Raw genomic sequence first — 25,742 nt, 5'->3', positions numbered from 1 at the left:
AGGAAAATTTTCCCTACCATTTTCCTGTTGAAGACCCAGAATCAGTTATTCCTTTCATTCCTGCTTGCAAAACAGACCACCTTTTCTCCCTGAGGTCCTGTCCTTTGTAATATAGAACCAAGGCAGCTGACATGCAGTGCTCACGTTGTTTCCCAGAGGTCTTCCCTTAAAGCTCCAGTGCAGTAGTTACATCACATACCTCCTGAGATACCACAGGCAACACATGTAACATTTTCCCTACAACAGAACACAGAACTCCATCCTGATAACCTCCAAGATTAGTTTCTTCATCAGCTATAAACATACCACCAAGCCAGGGCTACATATTTGATTTATTTCTTGAGGCTGGAAAAAGGACGATGTTGACTTGTGCCCTGCCTGGTAAAGCCTTCAGCCTGAAAGTGACCCCTTCTGCTTACATTTCTTGGCTAGAACAATTCCCATGGCTTGTCTAACTTCACAGAGAAGAGGTGCAGTCTTCCACGTGCCTCAAAAAAGAAGAGAATTAATCACAGTGAACAACCCTAATGATTACCTGAGAAATTCCCTGATGAAGTGATATTAGTGGTCATTTCCGTATGGTTGTACCAAAGAGCAGAGATGCACGGGAGACAGGTCAGTCCTCTCTGCATCTCTCCCTCCCTCTCTCCTTCCCTGCAACGCAAATACAGACAGGGTGATATATAGAAGCACATGGGTAAGTGTAAGTTATTAATAATATTCCAGTTCTGGGGTTGGGTAGTGGTTTATACATGTGTAAGGCATTTGCTTTCTTCAACACTGAGCATGTTGAATGGCTCCTGGGTGCTGGAGGCCCAGGAGTGAGAGGAAGCAGTGCCCTGAACATCAGCATCTGGTCCCAGAGAGCCGGCCGAACAGCAGAGGGGATGGGGATGAGGAGTCGTAAGCTCAGTGGTCAGCCAGAGCGTGGCCAGTGGACAGTGCTGAAAGGAATTGGGCTGGGGGTGTGTGTGGAATGGAGAAATCTTGTTTGTAAGCATGAGTAGACCATCACCTGGGGATTATGGGCTCCAGTGTGGGCAGGAACTCTCCTAATAATGGGAAGGAATGAAAGCCAGAGAGATTCAGTACCGTGAATTCCAGCTCAGTAGAACTCCTGGGCTGGTGGACCCTAGGACAGTACAAGTTACATTAAAAACAGTTAATGATATGAAGTTGATAACTGCATGTGGTTATATATGAGGATATCCCTATTAGGCAAATACACACTTTTCTAGGGGAAAGGGCCTTCACGTATGTAACTTACCTCAACTTGTTCAGAAAAAAGTGTGTTTGTGTACGCATAGAGAGAGAGAGCATACATGATAAAGCAAATGGGGTAAAATACTAACAATAGGTGAATCTAGGTAAAAGGTATATGTGTGTTTTTGTGTTATTTTAATTTTTGCAATGTTCTGTAAATTTTCAATTATTTCTAACCAAAAAGTAATTAAAAGATGACATGACAGCGCGAAACATGTCACACTCTGGGTTTGGACAAAGTCCAGTAGGAAGACAGGGGAGAAATCCAACAGCTTTGCCTGTGGGTGGGCGTGTCAGGCAAGGCTTCACGGAGGTTTCAGGAGAGACTTGAAGGATGCCGTCTTGACAGAGGTGTGTGAGGCACTGGAGCTTCTGACTGAGGTGGGAGCAGGAGAGGTTGCAGGGAAGAATTGTAAGGTCCCATCCATCCTGAAAGTCTGTTACAGAATGTAACACTGTATGTGCTCTGACCCAGCAGGGTTCCCCCTCCTCAGATGGTGAGTGTCACCAGTGTGACCAAGAGCACTGCTACCTGCCCCTCCAGCCAGTCACACATTCCTTCTCATTGCCAGGGTTCAAGGCCCCAGGGACCTTCAAGGGAAGGACTCCCGAGGGAGGGACCTGCAGCCTGAAGTGAGCAGGGCTCGGCGGGGCCCTCATGGTTTGCTCTCCCTATAAAGGCTTAGCACTTCACCCACCTCAGGGCTCTCTGCAGAGGCGGTAGCTCTGAGTCTCCACTCGGCTGGGAACTCTCAGCTCCTGGCATCTGTGAGGAAGGAAGGAGGGAGCTCTCCGTGCTGTAAGGAAGGTGTTTCTGAGTCTGAGACAAGATCCAAGTGTGTGGGGAGCCATGATGCCAGCTCAGGTCCGGTCTTGGTCTCAGAGATGCGGAGTTTCAGAGAAAGGAGCCTGTGGCCCCTTAAGGATTTGTAGCATTGGATAGCGGTGGGGGCTATTCCAGGAGGTTCCAGAATGCTCATAAGCCCATCACTTTCCATTTGAGGTTTCCTTACTCAGAAAGTTCAAAGAGCAAGGATGGAAGGAAAAGATGGACAAGCCAATGACCTTGTGCATCTCCTTTCCCCTTAGGGGCCAGGGACCAGATTCTGCCTCCTGCTGTTCCTCTCTTTGGCCACCAGAGGGCCGAGTGCAGGTAAGTCACTCAGGAGCCGCAGTTTCTTCAGCTCACCTGAGGTGTGCAGTAGAGCTGAAAGAGTAGAGCTGGGCTGGATGCTGAAGTCCTGGGCCAGAGCGGAGTTATGAAGATGCAGAGAAGCCACACTTCGCAGCCGACTTGAGATGTGGCCTGGGTGCTGACTGCTGGCCTCTCTGGGGTCTGGTCTGAAGCTAAGGCATGACTTGGGGCCGCACTCTGTGCCTCTGTGTGGCTTAGGAGGCTCAGGGAACCATGATAAAGACTGTGCTCCCTTCTAACTACTCCTACTGCTATGGCCTTGGCCCGGGGATTCCCAGAGGGAGCTGGGTGGTCAGAGCTGTGTCCAGGGAATATCCTTCTTTAGTCCCCATCCTCACAATTCCATCCTCACAGCAGGTGTAATGATAGTTTTCATTTTTAATCAATTGAGCAGAAGAATGCAAGTGTTAAGCCTGTACTAGATAGTGGGTCAGCTAGTCTTAGCAGAGAGGATCCTGACCTCTGGGGCCGCATAGCGCAGTGATGAACTGGTGAAGTGGGCAGGGGCTGGGATCTGATGGCCAGGAAGGCTGCTGTCAGCAGTACCAGACTATTAATGAGAATTATCTTCGCATCCTCTAGCAGCGACCCATTCTCCTGAGACATTTTGGGAGAGCAAAACCTGTGCTTCTTTCCTGTGTTTCCTGCCTAGAAGCATCAAGGAAATCAAAGAAAGTTGTGGTGAAGCAAGTGGTGTGTTATAAACCAACCCAGCATCCTCTCATTTTAGTCACTTTTAAGCTAAAGGGACCCCAGTCATGGACAGCAAGAGGAGTGTACCCATCACTCCTGTCTGCTCTGACTCCAGCTACAGCCAAGGAGATTTCCAGTGAGAATTTTGAGGTTTTTCACTCTCACCCAGGCACAGCAGACATGATCTTCTGAACACAGAGAGAATGCAGTGTTCCTGGTGACTCTTAAGGTGGTGGCCAGAGCGGTGATGAGTCTAAGATTTTCCCCTTCTTGTAAGCTAAAGAGTTAACCTGCCACAGTTTCATAGATGCTGGCAGAAAATATGAAACTCCTGACAGTGAGACAAAGAAATTTATTATTCACATTCATAGCAGTAGCCAGAGTATCAGCATTTTCTTGTGCTGGTTCCCTGAGTCCCATCCCCACAGGGTGATGTGAAGAGGGCCAGGAAACATTTGCAGATTTAGTTTGTTTGCCAAGCAGCTCGTAAATTGGGTTTGTCAAGCAAGTACAAACCATTTCAGATAAGCTAGTTTATTCTCTTTGGGGCTGAGTATGAGGAGGAACTCTGTGCTTAGAGAATCTGAATCTTATATAAAGGGCTGAGACCATGCCTGCCCTTTACTCTTAGTTCCAGAGGCTACATCCTGATGTAAACTTGAGATGTGGTTGGGTGCTGATTTCTGGCCTCTCCAGGCCAGAAGGAAGCACAATCCATTGAGAGTTAATATCTCTGTCTTCTAAGGATGTTAGTGCTACAAAGTCTTTGAATATGTAGCGTGGAACAAAGGCTGTCAGTGTCCCTGTTCATAGATGACCCATAGAGAATTGTACTCTAACAAATGGATATGTGTGGGAGCCTCTAGGATACATTTCTGACTTTCCAAGGTGTTTCTGGTTTTGGAGCCTGAGGTGGACCCTGTGCTCGCAGACACGGGCTCTCTAGGCTGGTTCCCTCCGCAGATGGCCTGTATTTCCTCCACACTGAGAATGGCGTCATCTACCAGACCTTCTGTGACATGACCTCTGGAGATGGCAGCTGGACCCTAGTGGCCTGTGTGCACGAGAACCACATGCCTGGGAAATGCACGGTAGGTGATCGCTGGTCGAGTCAGCAGGGCAGCAGGGCAGACTGCCCAGAGGGGGATGGCAACTGGGCCAACACGTTTGGGTCTGCAGAGGCGGCCACCAGTGATACAGGGTTGGTGGCACTGACCACCCAGCTGGGAAAGGGTGAGGAGCTGAGTGTGACTGGAGCAGAGCATGTGGAAGGGAGGATGGGAGATGGGGATGAGGAGGTAGGGCTGGAGAAGAAGAAGGAAAAAAGTCCATGCCTTGAATCACGACTTTTCTCCCACCGGGTCTTTTTGGGTGGTGGGGCCTTATCGTCTGCTGGAGGTGGCAGGTGTCTGAGCACTGCTGGGCACCTGCCCCCTGGAGCCCAGAGCTCTCAGCTCAACTGAGAACGGCATGTGTGGGTCTTTGGTTAGTGGGACCTCCTGGGCTGTTCAGGCTCAGTGTCCGTGTTGCTCTGCAGAACCCTGGTTACTATGACATCCAGGCCCAGGACATGGGCACGTGGCATGTGCCCAACAAGTCCCCCCTGCAGCACTGGAGGAACAGCTCCCTGCGGAGGTACCACACCAACATTAGCTTCTTCCCGAATCTGGGACACAATCTGTTTGAACTCTACCAGGTATATGGGGCTGCTGGCTGTTCACACTCCTTTTGGTGGACAGAGAGCCAAGTGTTTGGGGTGAGGAGTAAGTCTGCTCTGGGTTCCGTATCACTAACAGGTGCTTGCGCTTGGCTGTTTCTTCCACCTGTGGGTCAGGTGAACTCATGTGCTACCTCTCTCAGGAATCTGAGCTGAGCACGGGATGAGGCCTATGGAGGAGGAGAGAGCAGGTAGAGAGGGAGAAGGACAAGGGGCTTGAAGCTAGTTAGGAACCTAGCTATGGGGTGGGGGGAGGGGGAAGGAGTCACTATTATTTAGACTGATTTCTGCATATTGACACCTGAAGGCTCTAAATCCCCAAATTCCCAATGTGGCAGCTTCTCTACTGTCCTCACACAACCTGCATCTTGGGTCCCTGCAGAAATACCCAGTGAAGTACGGATCAGGGAGCTGTCAGACTGACAACAGCCCAGCTATTCCTGTGGTCTATGACTTTGCTGATGCTGAGAAAACTGCATCTTATTACTCACCAATTGGTCAGCGTGAGTATCTGCTTCCAAAGCCCAGTCATCAATCCTTCCCTGCACTCTTGGGGAAAGTGTAACTAACAACAATTAACAATTGTAGCATTTGTTGAACGCATACAATGTGCCAAACTCTTTTCTAGGAACTTGACATGGTTCTGTGTCATTTAATCATCATTAGAAAACTATGAATTTAGAATTACTATCCTCTCCAATTTATAGGACATAAACCCAGGCTTCTTAACCAATACCCTGTATGGCTCTTAAAATAGTAAAAACTAGGCTAATGTTCACAGGTGAGAACAACTTACAAAGTGGCGAGAAAAATTTATTTTTGTTATGATGGATAGCTATTATTTTAAAGAAGATATTTTTTCAGCATAATAAAGCCACAGAATTTAAGTCTTTGGTGGGAAAACAAGAGCCATTACTTTTTACATTTACTATTTCAGTGAGAGCAGGTAATGGTAGGCAGGGAAAATAAAGTCATGGTAATTGGATGAGAAGCGTGCCAGCATAAACAGATGGCCACATCTGATCATTGCTTATTCCTGCTGGACCTCTGGAGGTCTTCTTGCTGATCTTCCAGTGGAGTCTAATTTCTCCTATGAGCCTTAGGCAGACAAGTGACCTCTTGTGAGCCCATGCCTTGGTCCTCTTTCCCCAGATGGAGGGAGGTTCTCTTCTAGCCAAGTTCAGGGTCAGGATGTAGCAGCCATTGTCCACAGAGGTGCAGGGCTCTCTCCCCATAGCTTGGAGTGTTGAGTTGTAACCTGACCTGTTGGTGTAGGGAATCCCTGTGCTGGTGAAAGGGAAGCTGTTTCTAGTTCTTCCTTTGAATACTTGGCCCTTCTCTGCCTCTTCTTTTTTTTTTTTTTTTTTATAGCTACTTTTATTTATTTATTTAATTTATTTGTTTATTTTTGGCCGTGTTGGGTCTTCGTTTTCGTGCGAGGGCTTTCTCTAGTTGCGGCAAGCGGGGGCCACTCTTCATCGCGGTGCGCGGGCCTTTCACTATCGCGACCCCTCCCGTTGCGGGGGGGGGAGGCTCCAGACGCGCAGGCTCAGTAGTTGTGGCTCACGGGCCCAGTTGCCCCACGGCATGTGGGATCTTCCCAGACCAGGGCTCGAACCCGTGTCCCCTGCATTAGCAGGCAGATTCTCAACCACTGCGCCACCAGGGAAGCCCTCTGCCTCTTCTTTTCCAGGGGAATTTGTTGCAGGATTTGTCCAGTTCAGGGTGTTTAATAATGATAGAGCAGCCCAATGCCCTGTGTGCTGGGATGAGAGTCACTGGTTGCAACACTGAGCACGTGAGTTTATTTATTTATTTATTGCCTGCGTTGGGGCTTCGTTGCTGCACGCAGGGGCTTTCTCTAGTTGCGGCGAGCGGGGGCTACTCTTTGTGGCGGTGTGTGGGCTTCTCATTGTGGTGGCTTCTCTTTTTTTTGGGGCACAGGCTCTAGGCGCGTGGGCTTCAGTAGTTGTGGCACACGGGTTCAGCAGTTGTGGCTCGTGGGCTCTAGAGCGCACGCTCAGTAGTTGTGGCGCACGGGCTTAGTTGCTTCGCGGCATGTGGGATCTTCCTGGGCCAGGGTTCGAACCTGTGTCCCCTGCATTGGCAGGCGGATTCTTAACCACTGCGCCACCAGGGAAGTCCCAAGCATGTGATTTTTGAGAAGATATACGGCCTGGCGTGTTTGTGTGTGTGTATGTGTGTGTGTGTGCACACCCACCCTATGGAGCAGGTTGATGTGTTTCTCCATGACTTGCATTTTTACTTTTTTGCTGGTATTTTGTGGACATAATTTTTAAATTGTTACTATTATTTTTTAATCGACATATAACATTATATAAGTTTCAGGTGTATAACATAATGATTCTCTATATTTATATAGTGTGAAATTATCACCATAATAAGTCTAGTCAGCACCCACCACCACACATAGTTACAAATTCTTTTTTCTTGTGATGAGAACTTTTAATATCTACTCTCTTAGTAACTTTTCAATGTACAATACAGTATTATTAACTATAGTCACCAGTCTGTACATTACATCCACAGGACTAATTTTATAACTGAAAGTTTGTACCTTTTGACCACTGGACATAATTTCCTGTATTGAAGTGCAATTTATCTGTATTCTCATGTATGATTAGTACTTTTATGTTGTGTTTAAAAAGTATTTCCTTATGCTGAGGTCATGAAGATATTCTCCACTATTCTTTTTTTTTTTTTTTTAACATCTTTATTGGAGTATAATTGCTTTACAATGGTGTGTTAGTTTCTGCTTTATAACAAAGTGAATCAGTTATACATATACATATGTTCCCATATCTCTTCCCTCTTGCGTCTCCCTCCCTCCCTATTCTCCACTATTCTTATTAACTTGTAGAAGCTTTATGTTTTTGTCGTTTTTCCAGTCTTGTAGAAGAGAGCACCATAGGTGTGGTGACTGGAGACTGCCTTTGAGGGAAATTTTGTGGCTGGAAGGGCAGGAGGAAGATGGAGTCAGAGCTATAAGAATAAGCGCATTCACGTAGGGCCTTTTCCTTGCTTTCCTTCCTGTCAGTCTGAGAAATGTGACCCTGAAGTCAAGAACATCTTCACTTCCCCCATGAATTATCAGTTTGTCCATTTGTCAGTCAAAATGAGGCATCTGTGCCCTCGTGGAAGGACCCCTAGTTTGTGATTCAGAAGACAATCCAGACATGTGTCAAACTCAAGTTTGACATAGCAGTGTGAAGGATATGGATTCAAGAGCAGGGAAACTAAGGGCAGGGAGGCCATGAGGCAGATGTAAAGGTGCAGACGTGAAATAATAAGGACCTGAGCCAGGGTGTTCTTGATAAAGTTGAATGAGAAAGGACAGATACATAGACGGTGGAATCAACTGTTCTTGATGACCAAATGAATATGGGGGATGGCATGTGAAGGAGACTGAACATACTTCAGGTTTTTGTTTTGGGTGACTGGGTGCTATCAATTAAGATGGGTGACAAGATGAGGAATAGATTTAAGGGCAGCAAGAGAGAATTCGTTTGGTTTTGCTCAAGCAGAGTTTTGATCTAGAGATACTTAGGTGGAGACATCCAAGTGGTGGCTGGATATGGAGTTTCAAGCACAGAAAATATCTGGCTGACCTCCGACATTTAGGAGTATCTTGACAATATATGATTATGCTGGTACTAGCTAAAGTCATGGGAGGAGATGAGCCATCATCGGGAGAGTGAGGTGTGGACAGAGCCGTGAGGAATAGCATTTGGGGAATCGATTGAGGAAGAGAGGTGAGCTGAGGGGCCTGAGAATAAATATGAAGGAAGGTAGAAAGGAATTCAGGAAAGAGCATGATTTCAGAGTCCACTGGAGGGAGGGTTTTGTGTGGGGCAGTGGTCAAGGCCAAGTAGGATGAAGACCAAAGATTCCAGGGGATTCTACCATTAAGAGCTCACTGGTGTCCTAGCCAATCCCTCATTGTGTCTCTTCCCCCTGCCCCCCAGCACTGCATCGGCAGAGAAGGATTCTTCCCAGAGGCCAATCCCATGCAGTGTGGGGACTTCTCCTCCTTTGACTGGAATGGATATGGAGCTCACAGTGGTTACAGCTGCAGCCGGGAAACAACTGAGGCAGTTGTGCTCTTGTTCTACCTCTGAGAGCTGTGTGGTATGAGACGTGAAACCCAGCTCCTAAGCTCTGATACTCAGAGATGGAAAAACGGAATGTTAAGAAGGAGAGGAAGAGAATAAATTACATCGCATTGTGGTCCTAAGTTTCTTTGAATTCTTTTTACAAATTGACTGAGACCTGGAGGGATGTTTTAAAATAATGCCTCTTATTCTAATGATTTCTACTTTAGACGATCTGAGTTTGGAACTTCAAGTCTCTGGTATCCCAGAACACAAGTTTGCCCCTCTTTCTAGGGAAACCCTGAGTGAGATTGAAGAGCAGGGGGAAATCTTTCTTGTTAAATTTCCTATCATACTGTTGTTATTGGTTAATGAAATAAAGCCCTCAACATCAACGTCTTAAGGAAGACAAGATGACTATTATTTAGATTCATAGGAAAAAAGAATTCGAGGTCACAGCTGTCCATTTCTTTTATTCCTCCTGCTTTGACAGTTGGGAGAGTATCCTTAAAATGATTCTAGAGCAATTCCAATGTGTGTGTTGGGGAGGGTTCTCACAGCACCAAGAAATTCACTGACGGCTAGCTGGATGTCCTACAACTCAACACAATTTTGACCCAGTCTATCAGGAGACAATATCAGATCCCCATGTGAAGGGCTCAGTCCTACAAGTCTGCCCGTGGAATCCCCCACTCCAGATGCCAGTTGCAAGTCCAGATTGTCACCTGTGCTTCTGACTGACTGGCTATAGATTGGAGGTTCCAATAAACCCTTCCTTGGGTTCAATTAATTTGCTAGAGTGGCTCAGAGAACTCAAATAAACATTTTACTTACTAGATGATCAGTTTATTATAAAAGGGTATAACTCAGGAACAGCCAGATGGAATAGATGCCTGGGGCCAGTATGGGTGAAGGGCACAGAGCTTCCTTGCCCACTCCGAGCACGGCATTTTCCCCCAGTCTCCACATATTCACCAACCCAGAAGCTCTCCAAACCCTATCCTTTGAATTCTTTTTTTTTTTAAACATCTTTATTGGAGTATAATTGCTTTATCCTTTGGATTTTTATAGAGGGTTCATTACACAGGCATGAATGATTAAATCATTGCCCAGGGCAATTGGTTAAACCTGCCACTCCTCTCCAGGAGGGTCAGGGTAGGTGGGACTGAGTTTCAACCCTCTCATCACAAGTCTGATTCTAACTTCATTAATTTTACTGAAGGCACCCCCCTTTTTTCCCCCTCTGATCCCTTAGGTAGTGTTAAGTGTTTTAGGAGCTCTTTGCCAGAAACAGGATGAAGGCCAAATTTATTATTCATATTGTGATTCTCAACATCATGCTCCCCAAGGATGGATGTGAATGGCAAGGTCTGGGCTCCCATCTTCTGTTGCTTATTCAAAAGGGGAGCCAAAGGTTCCAGTGAGGTCTCAGTGTTTCATCTATGGAAACAGGAAGCTGATGACAGCAGTCCTGGCCTGTGAGCAGATCAATCTTCTTACAGTTTTGCTCAAAATGCAAATCTGATCATAACATTCCCCACCTCCCATCACCATACTTTTTCTTTATTACTCCTGTGGATTAGGGCAGTGGTTCTCAAATAGGGTGGGAGGTGGGTGGTATCTCTTCTCAGGTAGGGCTGCCAGATTTAGCAAATAAAAACACAGGAGACCCACTTACATTTTAATTTCAGATAAACAGTGAATAATGTTTTTAGTATAAATGTGTCTCCTGAAATATTTTTCTGGTGACCCTACCCCCAGGGAACATTTGGGAATATCTGGAGACATTTTCATGACTGGGAGGTGATGTGTGGGTGGGAGAAGTACTACTGGATAGAGGTGAGGGGTGCTGTGAAACACCTTCCATTGCACAGGACTCCTCCCCCAAATGGAGAATGATGTGGTCTGAAATGTCAGTAGTGCTGTGGTTGAGAAAAGCTGGATAGAGGATTTCATCTTTACCATTTTTTTTAAAGCAATTTTCACAAAGGTCAGTTTCATTATTGGTGGTTAGTACATTTAACAGTTAAATAGATTTAAATAATGTAAGGTGACTGCATGACTGCAGCATTGGTAACTAGACAGATTACCAATTTAACTAGAAGCCAGCTAACATGAAATTGCCTACACATTTAAAATACAGTTCTTGTTTAGATGGTCTTTTGTTTTGATCACTGGGGGTCAGGAGAGGGGGAGGGAAGCCTACTGTCAAAGGGGAAATGTATTCAGGCCAAACCTTCTGATATCTCTTCCCAGAAGTTTCTACAGCTGGATTCACCCCCAACCCCAGAGAAAGCCCAGGTTCATGGCTTCCAGCAGTAATGTTCTTCCTGTTTACCAGTACAGACAGTGTCAGCTTCATACCAGGCACAGAGGCTGAATGTAGCCCATTCCAAGTGAACTACAATTGTTGACTTTTGCAGAAACAGAAGCAGTGGGATCCAACTGATATTTAGCTGCAATGCCCAAATTAGTGCAGCTGGTACCTAATATCCAAGCAAGAGTCACCCAAGTGTCAAGATCTTCACATCCTTTCTGATAAATTGATCCTCCAAATTCTGTCCCCAGAATCACTGGCATAGTATGCAATTGGAAGTCCCCAGTCCTGTAAGGCACTGAAAATTTATTCCTTTTCAGCTTTGATTTGGCACTCTCCCAGGTCATGGGCTGGTACCCAGCAAGCTAGCCACCACAGTCAAAGACAGCTGAACCATGGATTGCAGGTCCAGCAAAACCCGAGTCAACATCACAACCAAGGTTTATACACTCCCTCTTGTAAGAAGACTTGATTTTACCATTTTCCTTTACCATGTTAGTGTGAGAAGGTAGTACCAAATCTTATAATCAAACCTTGAAAAATCTGGTCCTCATTTGTAATTTAATTCTGCTCCCAGAGTGTTATCAGTGTTCCATTGTTCTGTGCTAGATCAAATAGTATATGTATTTGGTCTCCAAGGTCCCAGGAAATTGACCTGTGTCCGTATTAGATGATCCAGATGTTGAGAATTTTGTGTCAGTGCATGATTTTGTTTTCACATCCAGACAACCCCAAACCAAATCCTTCACTGAAAATATCTCTGGCAGATTTGCCAAGGTCAGCCCATGATAGAGCCCATGATAGAGGAATACACATTGTTCACACACTCCATGGCAAGACTGTGAGAAGAGGTGGCCTGGTGTTTCCTGAGGGGAGAGTTGCAGCCACAGCTGAGGCCACTGCACTTGCTCTGGGTTGGGCAGCAGCTGTCCTGGCTGGAGGGTGAAATAAAAGCCTTGTGGTTGTTCTTGGCTAAACCTGATTTGTATGGTACTTGGTCAACTCCTGTTAATGTACAGTTGATCCCTGAACAACGTGTGGGTTGTGAAGACCGACACTTTGCACAGTCTAAAATCCACATATAACTTATAGTTTGTCATCTGTACCCATAGTTTCACCATATCTGCGGTTCCTCTGTGTTTGTGGTCTGCAGATTCAAAGAACCATGAATTATGTAATACTGTGTTATTTACTATTGAAAAAAAACCCACGTGTAAGTGGACCAGCACAGTTCAAACCCACTTTGCTCAAGTGTCAACTGTATTTGCTTTTTTCTAGTATCTTCTCTTTTTTTCACCTCCCTAATAAATCTTTGTTCCTTACTACCTCATTCCTGATTTTCCTTCCTGCTCTTTTATTCCTTCTTTCTCTACTCATCTTTGATACCTCTTGCCTTATTTCTCTCTCCGCATGTCAGGGTGTTACAAAATCAAACTTGAGTCCACATGCCTGTGTGCAGTAAAGCCAATCTACTGACACAGGGTTGTGGTGAAGGAAAGTGCAGTGTTTACTGCAGGTGCCCAGCAAGGAGTTTGGGTAGCTAATGTTCAAAAGCCCCCCGAACTCCCAGTGGCTTTCAGGGAAAAGTTTTTAAAGACAGGGCGAGGAAGAGGGTTACAGTGTGCGGCATCTACTAGTGGACATTTTTCTGATTGGGTTGATGGTGAGGTCATTGGGATCAACATCATCAACCTTCTGGTTCCAAATGGTCTGGGGTCTACCTGCTTGTGGTCAGCATATAGTTAACTTCTTCCACTTGGTGAGAGTTTTAGTAATTGCAAAACAGCTCCAAGGATATGGCTCAGAAGGCGTTTGTCATCTGGAAGGAGTATTTTTGGAGCACTGGCAAACTTTAATTTCTTAAACAGGATGGAGATTCATAGGTACTTGCTTTTCTGTAATTTGTGAAACTGTATATTTATGTTTTATATCCTTTTCTATATGTGTTTTAATTTTTTCCAATAAAAAAAAATTTTTTTTTTAACAGTAAAGTGTAAACAAGTCACTTGGAGAAGCTGGGCTGGATGTGAGGTTGGAAGGGGGTTGGTTATTTCCCACACTATTCTCTCTCCACACACACACATACTGTCAATTTTTTTTTTTTTTTTGCCTAAAATACATTTTGAATTATGTTGATAAAGACTGGTGATTGGTTATGAGTCTAAATTCACAAAAAGCAATACTCTATCAGAGTCAATTTTTTATTTCTTCTTTTACATTCTTACCAACCCTCCTTCACCTTCCAACAATTTCCAGCTTGTCACCACACACAACACAGACTCAAACTCTACCTTGTCTCCCCAGTTGAGTCTGTCCTGTAGTGGAAAGATCAGTTAGCTGCAATCAGTACCTCCTAACATTTACCTCACTTTCCCCAGCTCCTTTTCACTGCCAAAGCTGTAACATTCCTTGCTGTTTCTACAGTTTCCCTCTTAACTTCTCTTGCTGATTCCTAACTTCTAGTGCACATGGAAATTCAGTGATGAGAGGAAGTGATCTACAGGGCATACGGGCACAAAGTGGGGAAGAGAAAGGTGGAGAGGGCAAGTGCCAGGTGTTCACGCAATCCCACTGACCAGCAGCAATGGGTGCCTCTTCCTTTCAGATATATGAGAAATTTGACTCTAAAGCCCATCCTGACAGCCTGTTTCCAGAACCATTTCTGGTGCTATTTATCTTAGCCTGGATCCTCCACATGTGAAAGCCTGAGGCAAAGATGAAAGTGCTGACACTTGAGTTGGGAGCTGCCAATTCAGAAATAAGGATTAGGAAAAAATGGAAGAGATGAAGAAAACATTAGAAACTATGTTATTTGTGACCTCTCTGCCTATCTCTTTATAATGATTCTGGAAGAGGCATGGAGGATGCAGAGTCCTGACCAGAAATCTGTCACAGGTCCCATGGTGGATTGTCCAGTGTGGGAGAGAGCTTGGCTGACGGCAGCTGATTCCATATGAGGGACAGGAACGAGTAAGGGCAGAGAGAGGAAGGGGGGAAAGAGAGGAAGTGGTCAGGAGGTAAAGAACGTGAAGCGCAAAAGAAGTGAGAGTAGGGAGAGTGATGGCAAAGTCGAGGTGCTGGGGGGTGGGCAGGATCATTGAGGGAGGAGAGAAGGAGAGAGAAGGTATTCAAATGTCCCAGTGACACCATGTGCAGTAGAAACAAGCCATCTCCACTGAGCTGTTCTTTTTTTTTTTTTTTTTAAATTTATTTATTTATTTTCGGCTGTGTTGGGTCTTCGTTTCTGTGCAAGGGCTTTCTCCAGTTGCGGTGAGCGGGGGCCACTCTTCATCGCGGTGCGCGGGCTTCTCACTGTCACGGCCTCTCCCGTTGCGGAGCACAGGCTCCAGACGCGCAGGCTCAGTAGTTGTGGTGCACGGGCTTAGTTGCTACACAGCATGTGGGATCTTCCCAGACCGGGGCGCGAACCCGTGTCCCCTGCATTGGCAGGCAGATTCTCAACCACTGCGCCACCAGGGAAGCCCCCACTGAGCTGTTCTTAAACTGCAGACTCATGAGCAAAAGAAATGATTGTTGCTGTGTTAAGTCACTGGGTTTGGAGTGGCTTGTTGTACCACAGTAGATAACTGATCCAACCTCCATGGTGTGCAGTTTGAGCCCGGGGGTCTAGCTGATGACATAACTGTTTTCAGTGGGATTATGGAAGTGCTTTGTGGTTTATAAGGACCCTTGCTAGCAGCAGCAGTGTGGGGAAGGGATTGGAGTGGGCCAACACTGGACACAGTGAAGATTAGGAGGGGGCAGGAGGCCAGTTCAGGAATGGAGGACCTTGTTCTATGGTCACCAACATCATTCCATGTCCAGATGATTAGTTGGAGGCAATCAAAGTCATTCCACCCTTCTGGCCAGAGGCTGATTCTGGAGTGGGCATGTGTCCTATCTCTGCCCAATGAGACAGTAGGAAAAGTGTGCTGGAGCCTCTGGGAAAAGCTTCATTTCTTCTAAAAAGGAGTCAGAGGAAGTGATCCCTCTTTTTGCTCTTGATATTTCTTAGTCTTATAGATTGTTATGGGTTGTCCAATAGAAGAATGGGCAGAAGACCTTAACAGACATTTCTCCAAAGGAGACATACAGATGGTCAGTAAGCAGATGAAAAAATGCTCAACATCACGAATTATTAGAAAAATGCAAATCAAAACTACAGTGAGGTACCACCTCATACCAGTCAGAAAGGCCATCATTGAAAAGTCTACAAATAACAAATGCTGGAGAGGGTGTGGAGAAAAGGGAGTCCTCCTACACTGTTGGTGGGAATGTAAGTTGGTGCAGCCACTATGGAAAACAGTGGGGAGGTTCCTCAGAAAACTAAAAATAGAATTACCATATGATCCAAGAATCCCACTCCTGGGAGTATACCCAGACAAAACTATAATTAAAAAGGATACACGCATCCCTATGTTCACAGCAGCACTATTCACAATATCCAAAACATGGAAAAAACTTAAATGTCCATCGACAGATGAATGGATAAAAAAGATGTGGTACATATATACAATGGAATACTACTCAGTCATAAAAAAGAATGAAATATTGCCATTTGCAGAAACATGGATGCATCTAGAGATTATCATACTAAGTGAAGTAAGTCAGAAAGAGAAAGACTAATAGCATATGGTATCACTTATATATGGAATCTAAAATATGGCACAAATGAACCTATCTACAAAACAGAAACAGACTTACAGACATAGAGGACAGACTTGTGGTTGCCAAGGGGGAAGGGTATGGGGGAGGGAAGGACTGGGAGTTTGGGAAGAGCAGATGTAAACTATTATATACAGGATGGATAAACAACAAGGTCCTACTATATAACACAGGGAACAATATTTAATATCTTGTGATAAACCATAATGGAAAAGAATATAAAAAAAGAATTGTCTATATATGTATAATTGAGTCACTTTGCTGTACAGCAGAGATTGGCACAACATTGTAAATCAACTCTACTTCAATTAAAAAATTATTAAAAAAATTTAGATTATGATGTGTTGAAATGTGTTTCCCCCAAATTCATACCAGAACTCTAACCCTGAGTACCTCAGAACGTGAGTGCATTTGGGGATTGGGTCTTTAAAGAGTTTTTGAAGTTAAAATGAGGCCATTAAGCTTGGGTCCAATCCACTCTTATTGGTATCCTTACAAGAGGAAACAATTTGGACACAGAGTCATGAGGGATGCATCACAGAGGAAAGACCTTGAGGACACAGTGAGAAGGTGGCCATCCTCAATCTGCAAGCCAAGGAGAGAGGCCTCTCAAGGACCTAGACCTGCCAACATTTGATCTAGGACCTCTACCTTCCAGAAATTTGAGAAAATACACTGTTGTTTAAGTGCCCTGCTCCCACACAAGTCTGTGGTGTTTTGTTATGGTAGACCTACAAAACTATTACACAGGTGCTGCTTGGAGCACTGACAGACATTTTACTCTCAGCCAGAGGATGAGCCAGGGTAGAGAGGCTGAAAGTGCTGGGGTCTTGAAGACAGTGAGCTGGTGCCGAGTCAATCAATCCTGAAACTGCCCTGCCTCTAAATTTCCTATTTCATAAGGTGATGTATTTACTTTTTGTTTAAGCCACTTTGAGGTGGGTTTTCTATTAGTCCCAGATGAAAGTCTTGTAACTGATCTAGACCTGAACTAATCAAGCGTCAGAGGCAGTAAGACTTGAGGGCGGTGGTGTGGGAAACAGATTTAAGAGGAAGTAGGAGGTAGAATAAATGGGACACAGTCATTGATTGTGACTGGATGTAGGTGGTTTGAAGGGGTGCTGTCCCTAAGTTTACTTCTACCATTTCCCCAGATGCTTAGGTGCCGTCAACTTTAGGTCATTCCATAATTTATATCCCACGAAGGATGAGATGCACAATGAAATTAAAGATGTCAAAATATGAAAAGCTATATCTTAGAATCAATAAAATAATGTATTACAAGAAGCATAAGTTTTCTTTTTTTTAAAAATAAATTTATTTATTTATTTTTGGCTGCATTGGGTCTTCGTTGCTGCACGCACGCTTTCTCTAGTTGCGGTGAGCGGGGGCTACTCTTTGTTGTGGTGTGCGGGCTTCTCATTGTGGTGGCTTCTCTTGTTGCAGAGCATGAGCTCTAGGTGCATGGGCTTCAGTAGTTGTGGCACGTGGGTTCAGTAGTTGTGGCACACAGGCTCAGTAGTTGTGACATGCGGGCTCAGTAGATGTGGCTCATGGGCTCTAGAGCATAGGCTCAGTAGTTGTGGTGCACGGGCTTAGCTGCTCCGTGGCATGTGGGATCTTCCTGGGCCAGAGCTTGAACCCATGTCCCCTGCATTGGCAGGTGGATTCTTAACCACTGTGCCACCAGGGAAGTCCCAAGAAGCATAAGTTTTCTTTGGAGTTTTTCTTGGGCACTGTTTCATTTTCCTTTATCAATATATCCGAGTATTTTGTGTAAGTCAATACTTTGAACCTACAAAGACAGAAAATGTTAGCTTAACAACAACAACAACAAAAGGCTCAATCTTAGCCTAAGGCTTGCGATGTTATCAGCGATATAATAAAGTGATGTATTAGGTATGTGGTAATCACTGTGGATGAACTGATCAATTCTATTATAGCTGAAGGGAGAATCCGAGAACAGAAGAATGCCATTGGGACAGAAATGATAGATGAAGCTTGAAGCATCAGAGGTGGTTTGTACGGACTTATCCTGAAATGTAGTCTCTTCATTTGCTCATCTGTAGTAAATATTCACCAGTTTGTGGGAAAATGAGAAAATAAAAGACAAAGTAGTGTCACTGTGTGAAACTACATTTATTTCAACTGAAGATTTATATGTATTCTGAGACGATCAGTTCCAATTTTCTTCTTAAAATATCTTTTTTTCTATGAAATGATGATGATGGTTGATGTTTAATTGAAAACAATTTTTTTGTGTATGTTTTGCCAGAAGGAAGGACACAAGCAAAAAACCAAAAGTAACACCAGTTCTTATTAGTCTTGTCCCCATGTGTGTATTTTTTTTTTTTGAAAATAACACAGGTCCATGAAATCCCTGCATCTGGACACTATGCTGCTAGTTGATCTTTAAGATGTGTCTTTTATAGTCTGTTGAGCTTCTAGAGAGAAAGCTCTTAGGGTCCAGCTGGCTGTCAGCTCTTGGCTTCTGGCCCCAGTGTGGAGGGAAATAGGGGACTCTGCACTGTGCTGCTGAGACTCAGACAAGATCTGTTGAGTGCGGAAGCCCGGATTCCAGCTCAGAGATGTGTGGAGGACAAGGGATCCTTAGCCTTCAAGTCTTTGTAGGACTGGACAGGGGTGGGAGCTGGGACTGAGGGGAAAACGATGGTCAGGAAGGTAACCTTCATCTAGTTTTTCCTTAGATTACAAGGATCCACCCCGGCTTCCTGCTGTTTCTCATGGTGGCCACAAGAGGGTGCAGTGCAGGCGATTGTCTCCTGGAGCAGCACTTCCTCCCCTTCTCCTCTAAATGTCAATAACAGAACTGGCCTGGGCTGTTCTCAGGGTCCTGGAGACTCTGGGGCAGAGGGGATGTCTTTGAGCTGCACAGAGACCACTTCCTGCTGCAGACTTGAGATGCCTGTAGGCTGAGTGCTGATTTCTGGCATCTGGTGGGATCTGGCCTATAGAAAGCAGTTCGGGTGTTGGGTGAGGCATGTCCTGGGTCCCAGCTCTGTGCCTCTGTGTGGCCCTCAGGGGCCTGTGGTAAGAACTGTGTCCCCTCCCAGCCTCTCCTCACTCCAGTGGGCTTGGTCTTGGGATTTCCAGAGGGGGTCGAATGGTCTGTTGTTGTTTTTTTAACATTTATTTATTTATTTATTTATTCATTCTTGGCTGTGTTGGATCTTCGTTTCTGTGCGAGAGCTTTCTCCAGTTGCAGCAAGCGGGGGCCACTCTTCATCGCAGTGCGCGGGCCTCTCACTATCGCGGCCTCTCTTGTTGCGGAGCACAGGCTCCAGACGCGCAGGCTCAGTAGTTGTGGCTCACGGGCCTAGCTGCTCTGTGGCATGTGGGATCTTCCCAGACCAGGGCTCGAACCCGTGTCCCCTACATTGGCAGGCAGATTCTCAACCACTGCGCCACCAGGGAAGCCCCTAATGGTCTGTTTTGTTCCCAGGACTGCTCTCTTCCCAGTCTTCCTCCCCACAGCAGGACTAGCAATGGCACAAAAATTGGTCTTTCTCTTCATTGTCATTTAGGCATTTTTTCAAACAAGTAAAGCATGTTCTTCAATATTGTCTCACCTGGTCTTCACCAAATCACTGTTTACTAGCTTCGTTTTAGGTATGAAGAAACAGGCTCATATATGTTAGGTATAATTGCAAGTCCTCAGCTCTAAGTGTTGAGCTTCTTATAATTGAATACCTCTGACCTGAAAGCTTGGGATTTTTTGTTCTCCCAAACTTTTTGAATTGTCTGCAAACTCTTCAAAGTTTAGACTAGCACACAGGGTTCTTCATTCTACACCTCTGTTGGCCTGTTGGCCAGCTCTGACCACTTCCTACCTTACACCTCATGTTTCAGACACATTAAGCTACTGACATTTCCCGACAGGTGAACCATGCTTTATTATTTTTTCCCTGCCTCTGGGCATGCTGTACTTCCTGCTTTGCATTCTCTTTTCTTCCAAATGAAAAGTCAGGTCTATTCTCTCAAGATAAGCTAAGGTGTCACCAGGACTAGGAGGCCTTCTTTGAGTAACCACTGGCATCCTTTCCCCAGACAAACCCCCTGCCCCCAGACTGGCCACTCCAGTATCCAGTCTCATCTCAGAGTCTCTGTTTTGCTCTCCTGGGCTTGTCTTTCTTTTATTATTTATTCTTCTCAACATAATTTTCTGTTGAGGTAAATTCTTGGGGGAATGTTTGATTTCTTTGAAAGGCCTGTGCCCAGGGCAGGACCCAGCATAGGCATGAGGTCATGTGGAGGGAGGGATGCAATAAGTCTGTGCTGGACGCTGGGTCAGGTGGGCTGAATGGAGAGGATGCTGGATACCTCAGGACCTTACATCCCAGGCAGTGAGGCTCTGCTCCAGTGGCGGAATGGGATTGGGACTAGTAGCAAGGAGAGGCTGGGTTTTGTGTCAAACCAGTAGTAAGAATAAAACTCTGCATATTCTCTGTGGTCAATACTTTGGTTATGCAATGGAAAGAGAAATGGACCTGTCATTTTTCTGTCCATCTCTGCCCAGAAGCTGCAAGGAAATCAAAGAGAGGTGCTGTGGTGCCTGTGGTAAGTGATGAAGCATTGACACCAAGCCCATCTGGACAGTTAGATTTCTGTCCACTGGGAGATTTTTAAAAATTGTGATAAAATTGAGATAATATAAAAATTACCATTTTAATCATTTTATGTGTACAGTTAAGTAGTATTGATTGTCTGCACAGTGTTGTGCATCTATTTTGCATCTAGTGTGCAAAATCACCACTATTTCCCAAACTTTTTCATCACCTCAGACAGAAACTCTGTACTCACCAACAATAACTCCATATTCCTCCTCTCCCCCAGCCCCTGTTAAATTCTATGTCTCTATGAGTTTTCTATTTTAGGTACCCTGTTAAATTCTATGTCTCTATGACTTTTCTATTTTAGGTACCTCATATAAATGGAATAATGCAGTATTTGCCAATTTGTGTTTCACTTAGCTTACTTACATCAAGTTTTCAAGGCTTATCCATGTTGTAGCATGTGTCAGAACCTCATTCCTTCTTACCCATTGTATGTATGCACCACATTTTGTTTATCCATTCATCTGCTCGTGGATACTTGGGTTGTTACCTCATTTTGGCTCTTGTGAATAATGCTGCAGTGAACACTGGTGTAGAAGCATGTGAGTCTCTGTTTTCAGTTGCTTTGAGTATATACCTAGGAGTGGAATTGCTGGGTTTCAATGTTTACATTGTTGAGGAACGTCACTGGAAGTTTTGATAATTCTATGCTCTGCCTCAGTCACGGGGCATGGCCTTCTGAACTCGGGGAGACTCCAGTGCCAGTAGGGGCACTCAGTGATAAGATTCAGTGGAGGAGCTTTAGGCCATGTTTCTAGTTCCCAGGACCATTTTGGTTGTGGAGTCTGAGATGGACCCTGTGCTCTCAGACAGGGTGTCTCTGGGCTGGTTCCCTCTGCAGATGGCCTGTGTTTCCTCCACACTGAGAATGGTGTTGTCTACCAGACGTTCTGTGCCATGACCTCTGGGGGTGGTGACTGGACCCTGCTGGCCTGTGTGCATGAGAACCACATGTCCAGGAAGTGCACAGCGGGTGGTCACTGGTCCAGTCAGCAGGGCGTCAGGGCAGACTACCCAGAAGGGGACGGCAACTGGACCATTTACCACACTTTTGGGTCTGCAGAGGCAGCCACTAGCAATGACTACAAGGTTGGTGGCACTGACCACCCAGCTGGGAAAGGGTGGGGAGCTGAGTGTGACTGGAGCAGAGCAGGTGGAAGGGAGGGTGGGAGATGGGGATGAGGAGGTAGGGCTGGAGAAGAAGAAGGAAAGAAATCCATGTCTTGAATCACGACTTCCTCCCACCAAGGCTGTTTGTGTGTGTGGGGCCTCATCATGTGCTAGAGGGTGGAGAGTATGAGCGTTGCTGGGCACCTGCCCCCTGGAGCCCAGAGCTCTCAGCTCAACTGAGAGCTGCATGTGTGGGTCATTGGCTGGTGGGACCTCCTGGGCTGGTCAGACTGAGTGTGTGTCACTCTCCTGAACCCTGGCTACTATGATTCCAGGCCCGGGACCTGGACATCTGGCATGTGCCCAACAAGTCCCCCCCTGCAACACTGGAGGATCAGCTCCCTGCGGAGGTCCCGCACCAACAATGGCTTCTTCCAGTGTTTCATCCTACCAGGTGCACAGGGCTGCTGGCTGGGGCTGGTTTCCCGAGTGTAGAGACAAGGAAGTGACTGAGGTTGGGCATGTTGTCCTATCATCATGTTCCCCTAACGAGGATTCTGTGATGGCTCCTGTCCTGCTTCTCTCAGGAGTTCTGAGCCAGGCGAGGGACGAGACCTATGGGAGAGGAGGATTCAGCAGGGGGGTGTGGGGGGGTGGGTTTCGGGGAGGGGGACAGAGGGAGAGAGAGAGCGAGCAAGAGCGAGGAAGGGCATGCATGGTGGCCTGGGCTGTCAGAGACGCAGATCTCTTGAGTCACTGTCATCAGGAAAATCGAAAGATCTTTGACTCGTTTTGAAATAATCTTAGTGACTGAGGAAGCATTGTTTCGCCTTTGCCCTCTAAGAATGGCAGCATCTCTGAGAGAGTGAAAGCTATTGTCCTCACGCAATGACTTACTTGTACCTTGTAGACATTCCCCATGAAACGCGGAAGATAGTGTTGTACTGACAATGGCCTGGCAATACCTGTGGTCTGTGATTTTGGTGATTCCCAGAAAATGGCATCTTATGACTCACCCCTTGGCCAGAGTGAGTCTTTAACGCTCCTCTGCACTTGTAATAGGAAAGGCGATACATTCAATTATGTTAGGTAACAGTTATGTTCACTTACTACAGCCTGGTTCTCTTCTATAAAGCTTATGTGTGTTGTCTCATTGAATCTACTCGTGACATCAGAGCTATTACCAGATCCATTTTATAGATTAGGAAACTGAAGCACTGTGTGGGTTCAAGAGCTTGCCCAAGGTCCCCCAGGGTATACATAGGAGAGTCAGGGTTCAGAATGAGGAAATTTGGCTCCAGACTCTTTACTTCTCCAACCTCACTGTCAGCCCCTCTGTAACTTGTTAGGACCAGGCTGGATTCATGTGCACGGGGCAGAATAACCAACACAACAGTGAGACAGTTTTATTTCTATTGTGATGGGTGACCATTAGTTTATTTTAGTGAATCTGAAGTTGGCAGCGTAATATCCTTCATGGAGGCTGAGCCTTTGATATAAAATTCAAAGCAGTCATTATTTATGTTTGGGAATTTGAGACTTCAAAGGAGAACAAGAAAAGTGTGAACAAGATCAGAGTGAGTAAATCTGCCAATACAGCCACTGCGCCCTTGGAGGTGTTTGGTGGTGATCTTCCTCTATAGGTGAGTTTCTCCTTTCAAGCCTCTGGCAGACCAGGGATCCTCTCTGAGGAACGGCTCTTGATCTCAGGGTGGGGAAGAGGTCCCTCTTGGCTAAGTTTGAGGCCAGATGCACCAGCGACTGTTCACAGAGGTGCTGGGCTCCACCAGTCTGGCTGGAGTATTGGGCACAGAGAATCTCTGGGGCAACCTAAACAGGCTATTTCTAGTACGTTCCTTAATACTGTTTTCTGCCTCTTGTTTTCAGAGGACTTCACTGTGGATTTGTCCAGTTCAGGAATTTAATAATGAGAGAGCAAGTCAGAGCCTTGTGTGCTGGAGTGAGAGTCACCAGGTGACCGTCACATGGAACATGTGAGTCCTTGTGGGGCTCAAGGGGAACTTGCTTAGACTCGTTTGTCAGTGTGTGTGTGTGTGTGTGTGTGTGTGTGTGTGTGTGTGGTGTGTGTGTGGCCAGGTGTGTGTGTGAGTGTGGTATGACCATGGTGTGAGTGTGTATATGTATGTGGGAATGTGACCTTCTTTTACTCCTTGCTGAGTCTCTGGGGCCAGGGCTATAGGATCCTCTGTCCAGGTACAGACATACTGTACATTTGAGGACTGAACCGCAAGGGCTGGGGTTTCAAAAGAACCATTGTTGGATGCTTGGCGTTTGGGATAAGCTGCTCAGTTGCCTGAGTTGGATAAGGCTTGTGTGCAGAAACATTCTGTGGAAGGCTTTTGGACCTGAGATTGCTTGAGAAACACAAGGTGTTGTCATCCTCAACCCGATGGTTTAGCTTTTCAGAGCAAAACTCGACCTCCCTCTCCCTGGCCAGTGTCTGCACAGATACTCACTGTGTAGGGGGGTTACTGGAAGAATCTTGGGCATCCCTTGGACTCACTCAGGCCACCCACCTCCCCACCATGGGCTGTCTCTCTGGTCAGCGGTCACCATGAGCATTGACGTCCAGGGCAGGTGGACTCAGCTCTCACCTGCAGCAGCCCCCATGTCTCTTCTGGGCCAGAGACCATTCGACTCCTGTTTTTTCCAGTCTCTGTGGGATGTCTCATGGGCAGAGGCAGGATGAGGAGGAAGCCCTTGGGCTTCCCGGAGTCAGAGTTGTCAAGAGTGAGCATGCTCACTGGGGACCCACCCCTCTCCAAATGTACAGTTTGAGACAAGGGCCCTTAGCTGCTGGCAGGTGACTCTGAGATCCTATCTCTTCTTCCTCCTCAGTCTTCAGCTTGTCCCTCTCCCGGTCAGGATGAGGTAGTTTCCCTGTCAGGGAGGACCTGGGATCTGATGGGGGAGTGATGAGTGTGGGGCACGTCTCTGTGCATTCCTCCTCCTCCTTGTGATAGCTTGGCCCCCATGGCTCTGTCCAGCCATGGTCCAAAGCATGTGTGAGGTGGTGTGCACGTGTGCTGGCATGCACCTTAAGAAGTGTGAGGAGAATAGCTACTCTGTGCTGGTGTGGGAGCACACAGATGGCATGTGCCTTGCTCAGTGTCTGGCAGGACAAACATCCACCCCAACACAGAATTATAATCTGAAGCATCTGAAGTATAACAGAAATGTTACTGAGGGGCCACATGAGCACCTAACTCTGCTGGGATGTCAGGGGTGATGACTGCAGGAAAAGTAACTTCCAAGCTGTGTCTTGAGAGATGTATAGGAATTTATAGGGCAAAATCTTCACAATGTTGAATTTGGTAATGATTTCTTGGATATGACACCAAAGGCACAGGCAAAAAAAGTAGACCCATTGTATTTCACGAAAAATTGAAAAAAATTGTGCCTGATAAGACACAGTTAGCAGAGTAAAAAAGCAGAATGGAAAAAATATTTGCAAAACATATATCTGATATAGGATTAAGGTCCAGGATACACAGAAAACTCCTAAATCTCAACAGCAACAACAACCAACAAGAAACTCAATTCAAAGATGGGCATAGGACTTAAGTAGACATTTTTCTAAAGAAGATATAGAACCAGCCAACAAGCACATGAAAAGATGTCCTACACCACTAACCACTAGGGAAATGCTAATCAAAACTATAATGAGATACCACTTTACACCCTTAGGATGGCCTTTATAAAAAAAAATAATAAACAGAAAATAACAAGTGATGGAAAGGATGTGGAAAAATTGGAACCCTTATGTACTGTTGGTGAGGATGTTAAATGGTATGGCCCCTGTGGAACACAATATGGCAGTTCCTCAAAAAATTAAAAATAGGGGGCTTCCCTGGTGGCACAGTGGTTGAGAATCTGCCTGCTAATGCAGGGGACACGGGTTCGAGCCCTGGTCTGGGAAGATCCCACATGCTGTGGAGCAACTAGGCCTGTGAGCCACAATTACTGAGCCTGCGCGTCTGGAGCCTGTGCTGTGCAACAAGAGAGGCCGCGATAG

The 25,742-nt window shown here is 45.9% G+C and overlaps 1 protein-coding gene and 2 pseudogenes across 1 annotated transcript; 2 read left to right on the top strand and 1 right to left on the bottom strand.

The window, feature by feature from the left end:
- The first annotated feature begins 541 nt into the window (after positions 1-541).
- On the top strand, positions 542-9,025 carry ITLN2 (intelectin 2). The gene is given in 9 exon segments (XM_036866295.1): positions 542-615; positions 2,353-2,416; positions 3,041-3,151; positions 4,115-4,356; positions 4,689-4,847; positions 5,251-5,371; positions 6,562-6,617; positions 6,619-6,666; positions 8,855-9,025. Coding segments are annotated over 9 exon segments (969 nt in total). The 5' UTR covers positions 542-600; the 3' UTR covers positions 9,008-9,025.
- Positions 9,026-11,151: 2,126 nt separating this feature from the next.
- On the bottom strand, positions 11,152-12,113 carry LOC118904933 (annotated as a pseudogene).
- Positions 12,114-20,447: 8,334 nt separating this feature from the next.
- LOC118904886 lies at positions 20,448-24,597 on the top strand (annotated as a pseudogene).
- The last annotated feature ends 1,145 nt before the right edge of the window (positions 24,598-25,742 follow it).

Source organism: Balaenoptera musculus, chromosome 1 (assembly GCF_009873245.2).
Source record: "Balaenoptera musculus isolate JJ_BM4_2016_0621 chromosome 1, mBalMus1.pri.v3, whole genome shotgun sequence".
NCBI lineage: Eukaryota > Metazoa > Chordata > Mammalia > Artiodactyla > Balaenopteridae > Balaenoptera > Balaenoptera musculus.
The sequence above is the reverse complement of the archived record's forward strand: the minus strand, read 5'-3'. Positions and strand labels throughout refer to the sequence as shown.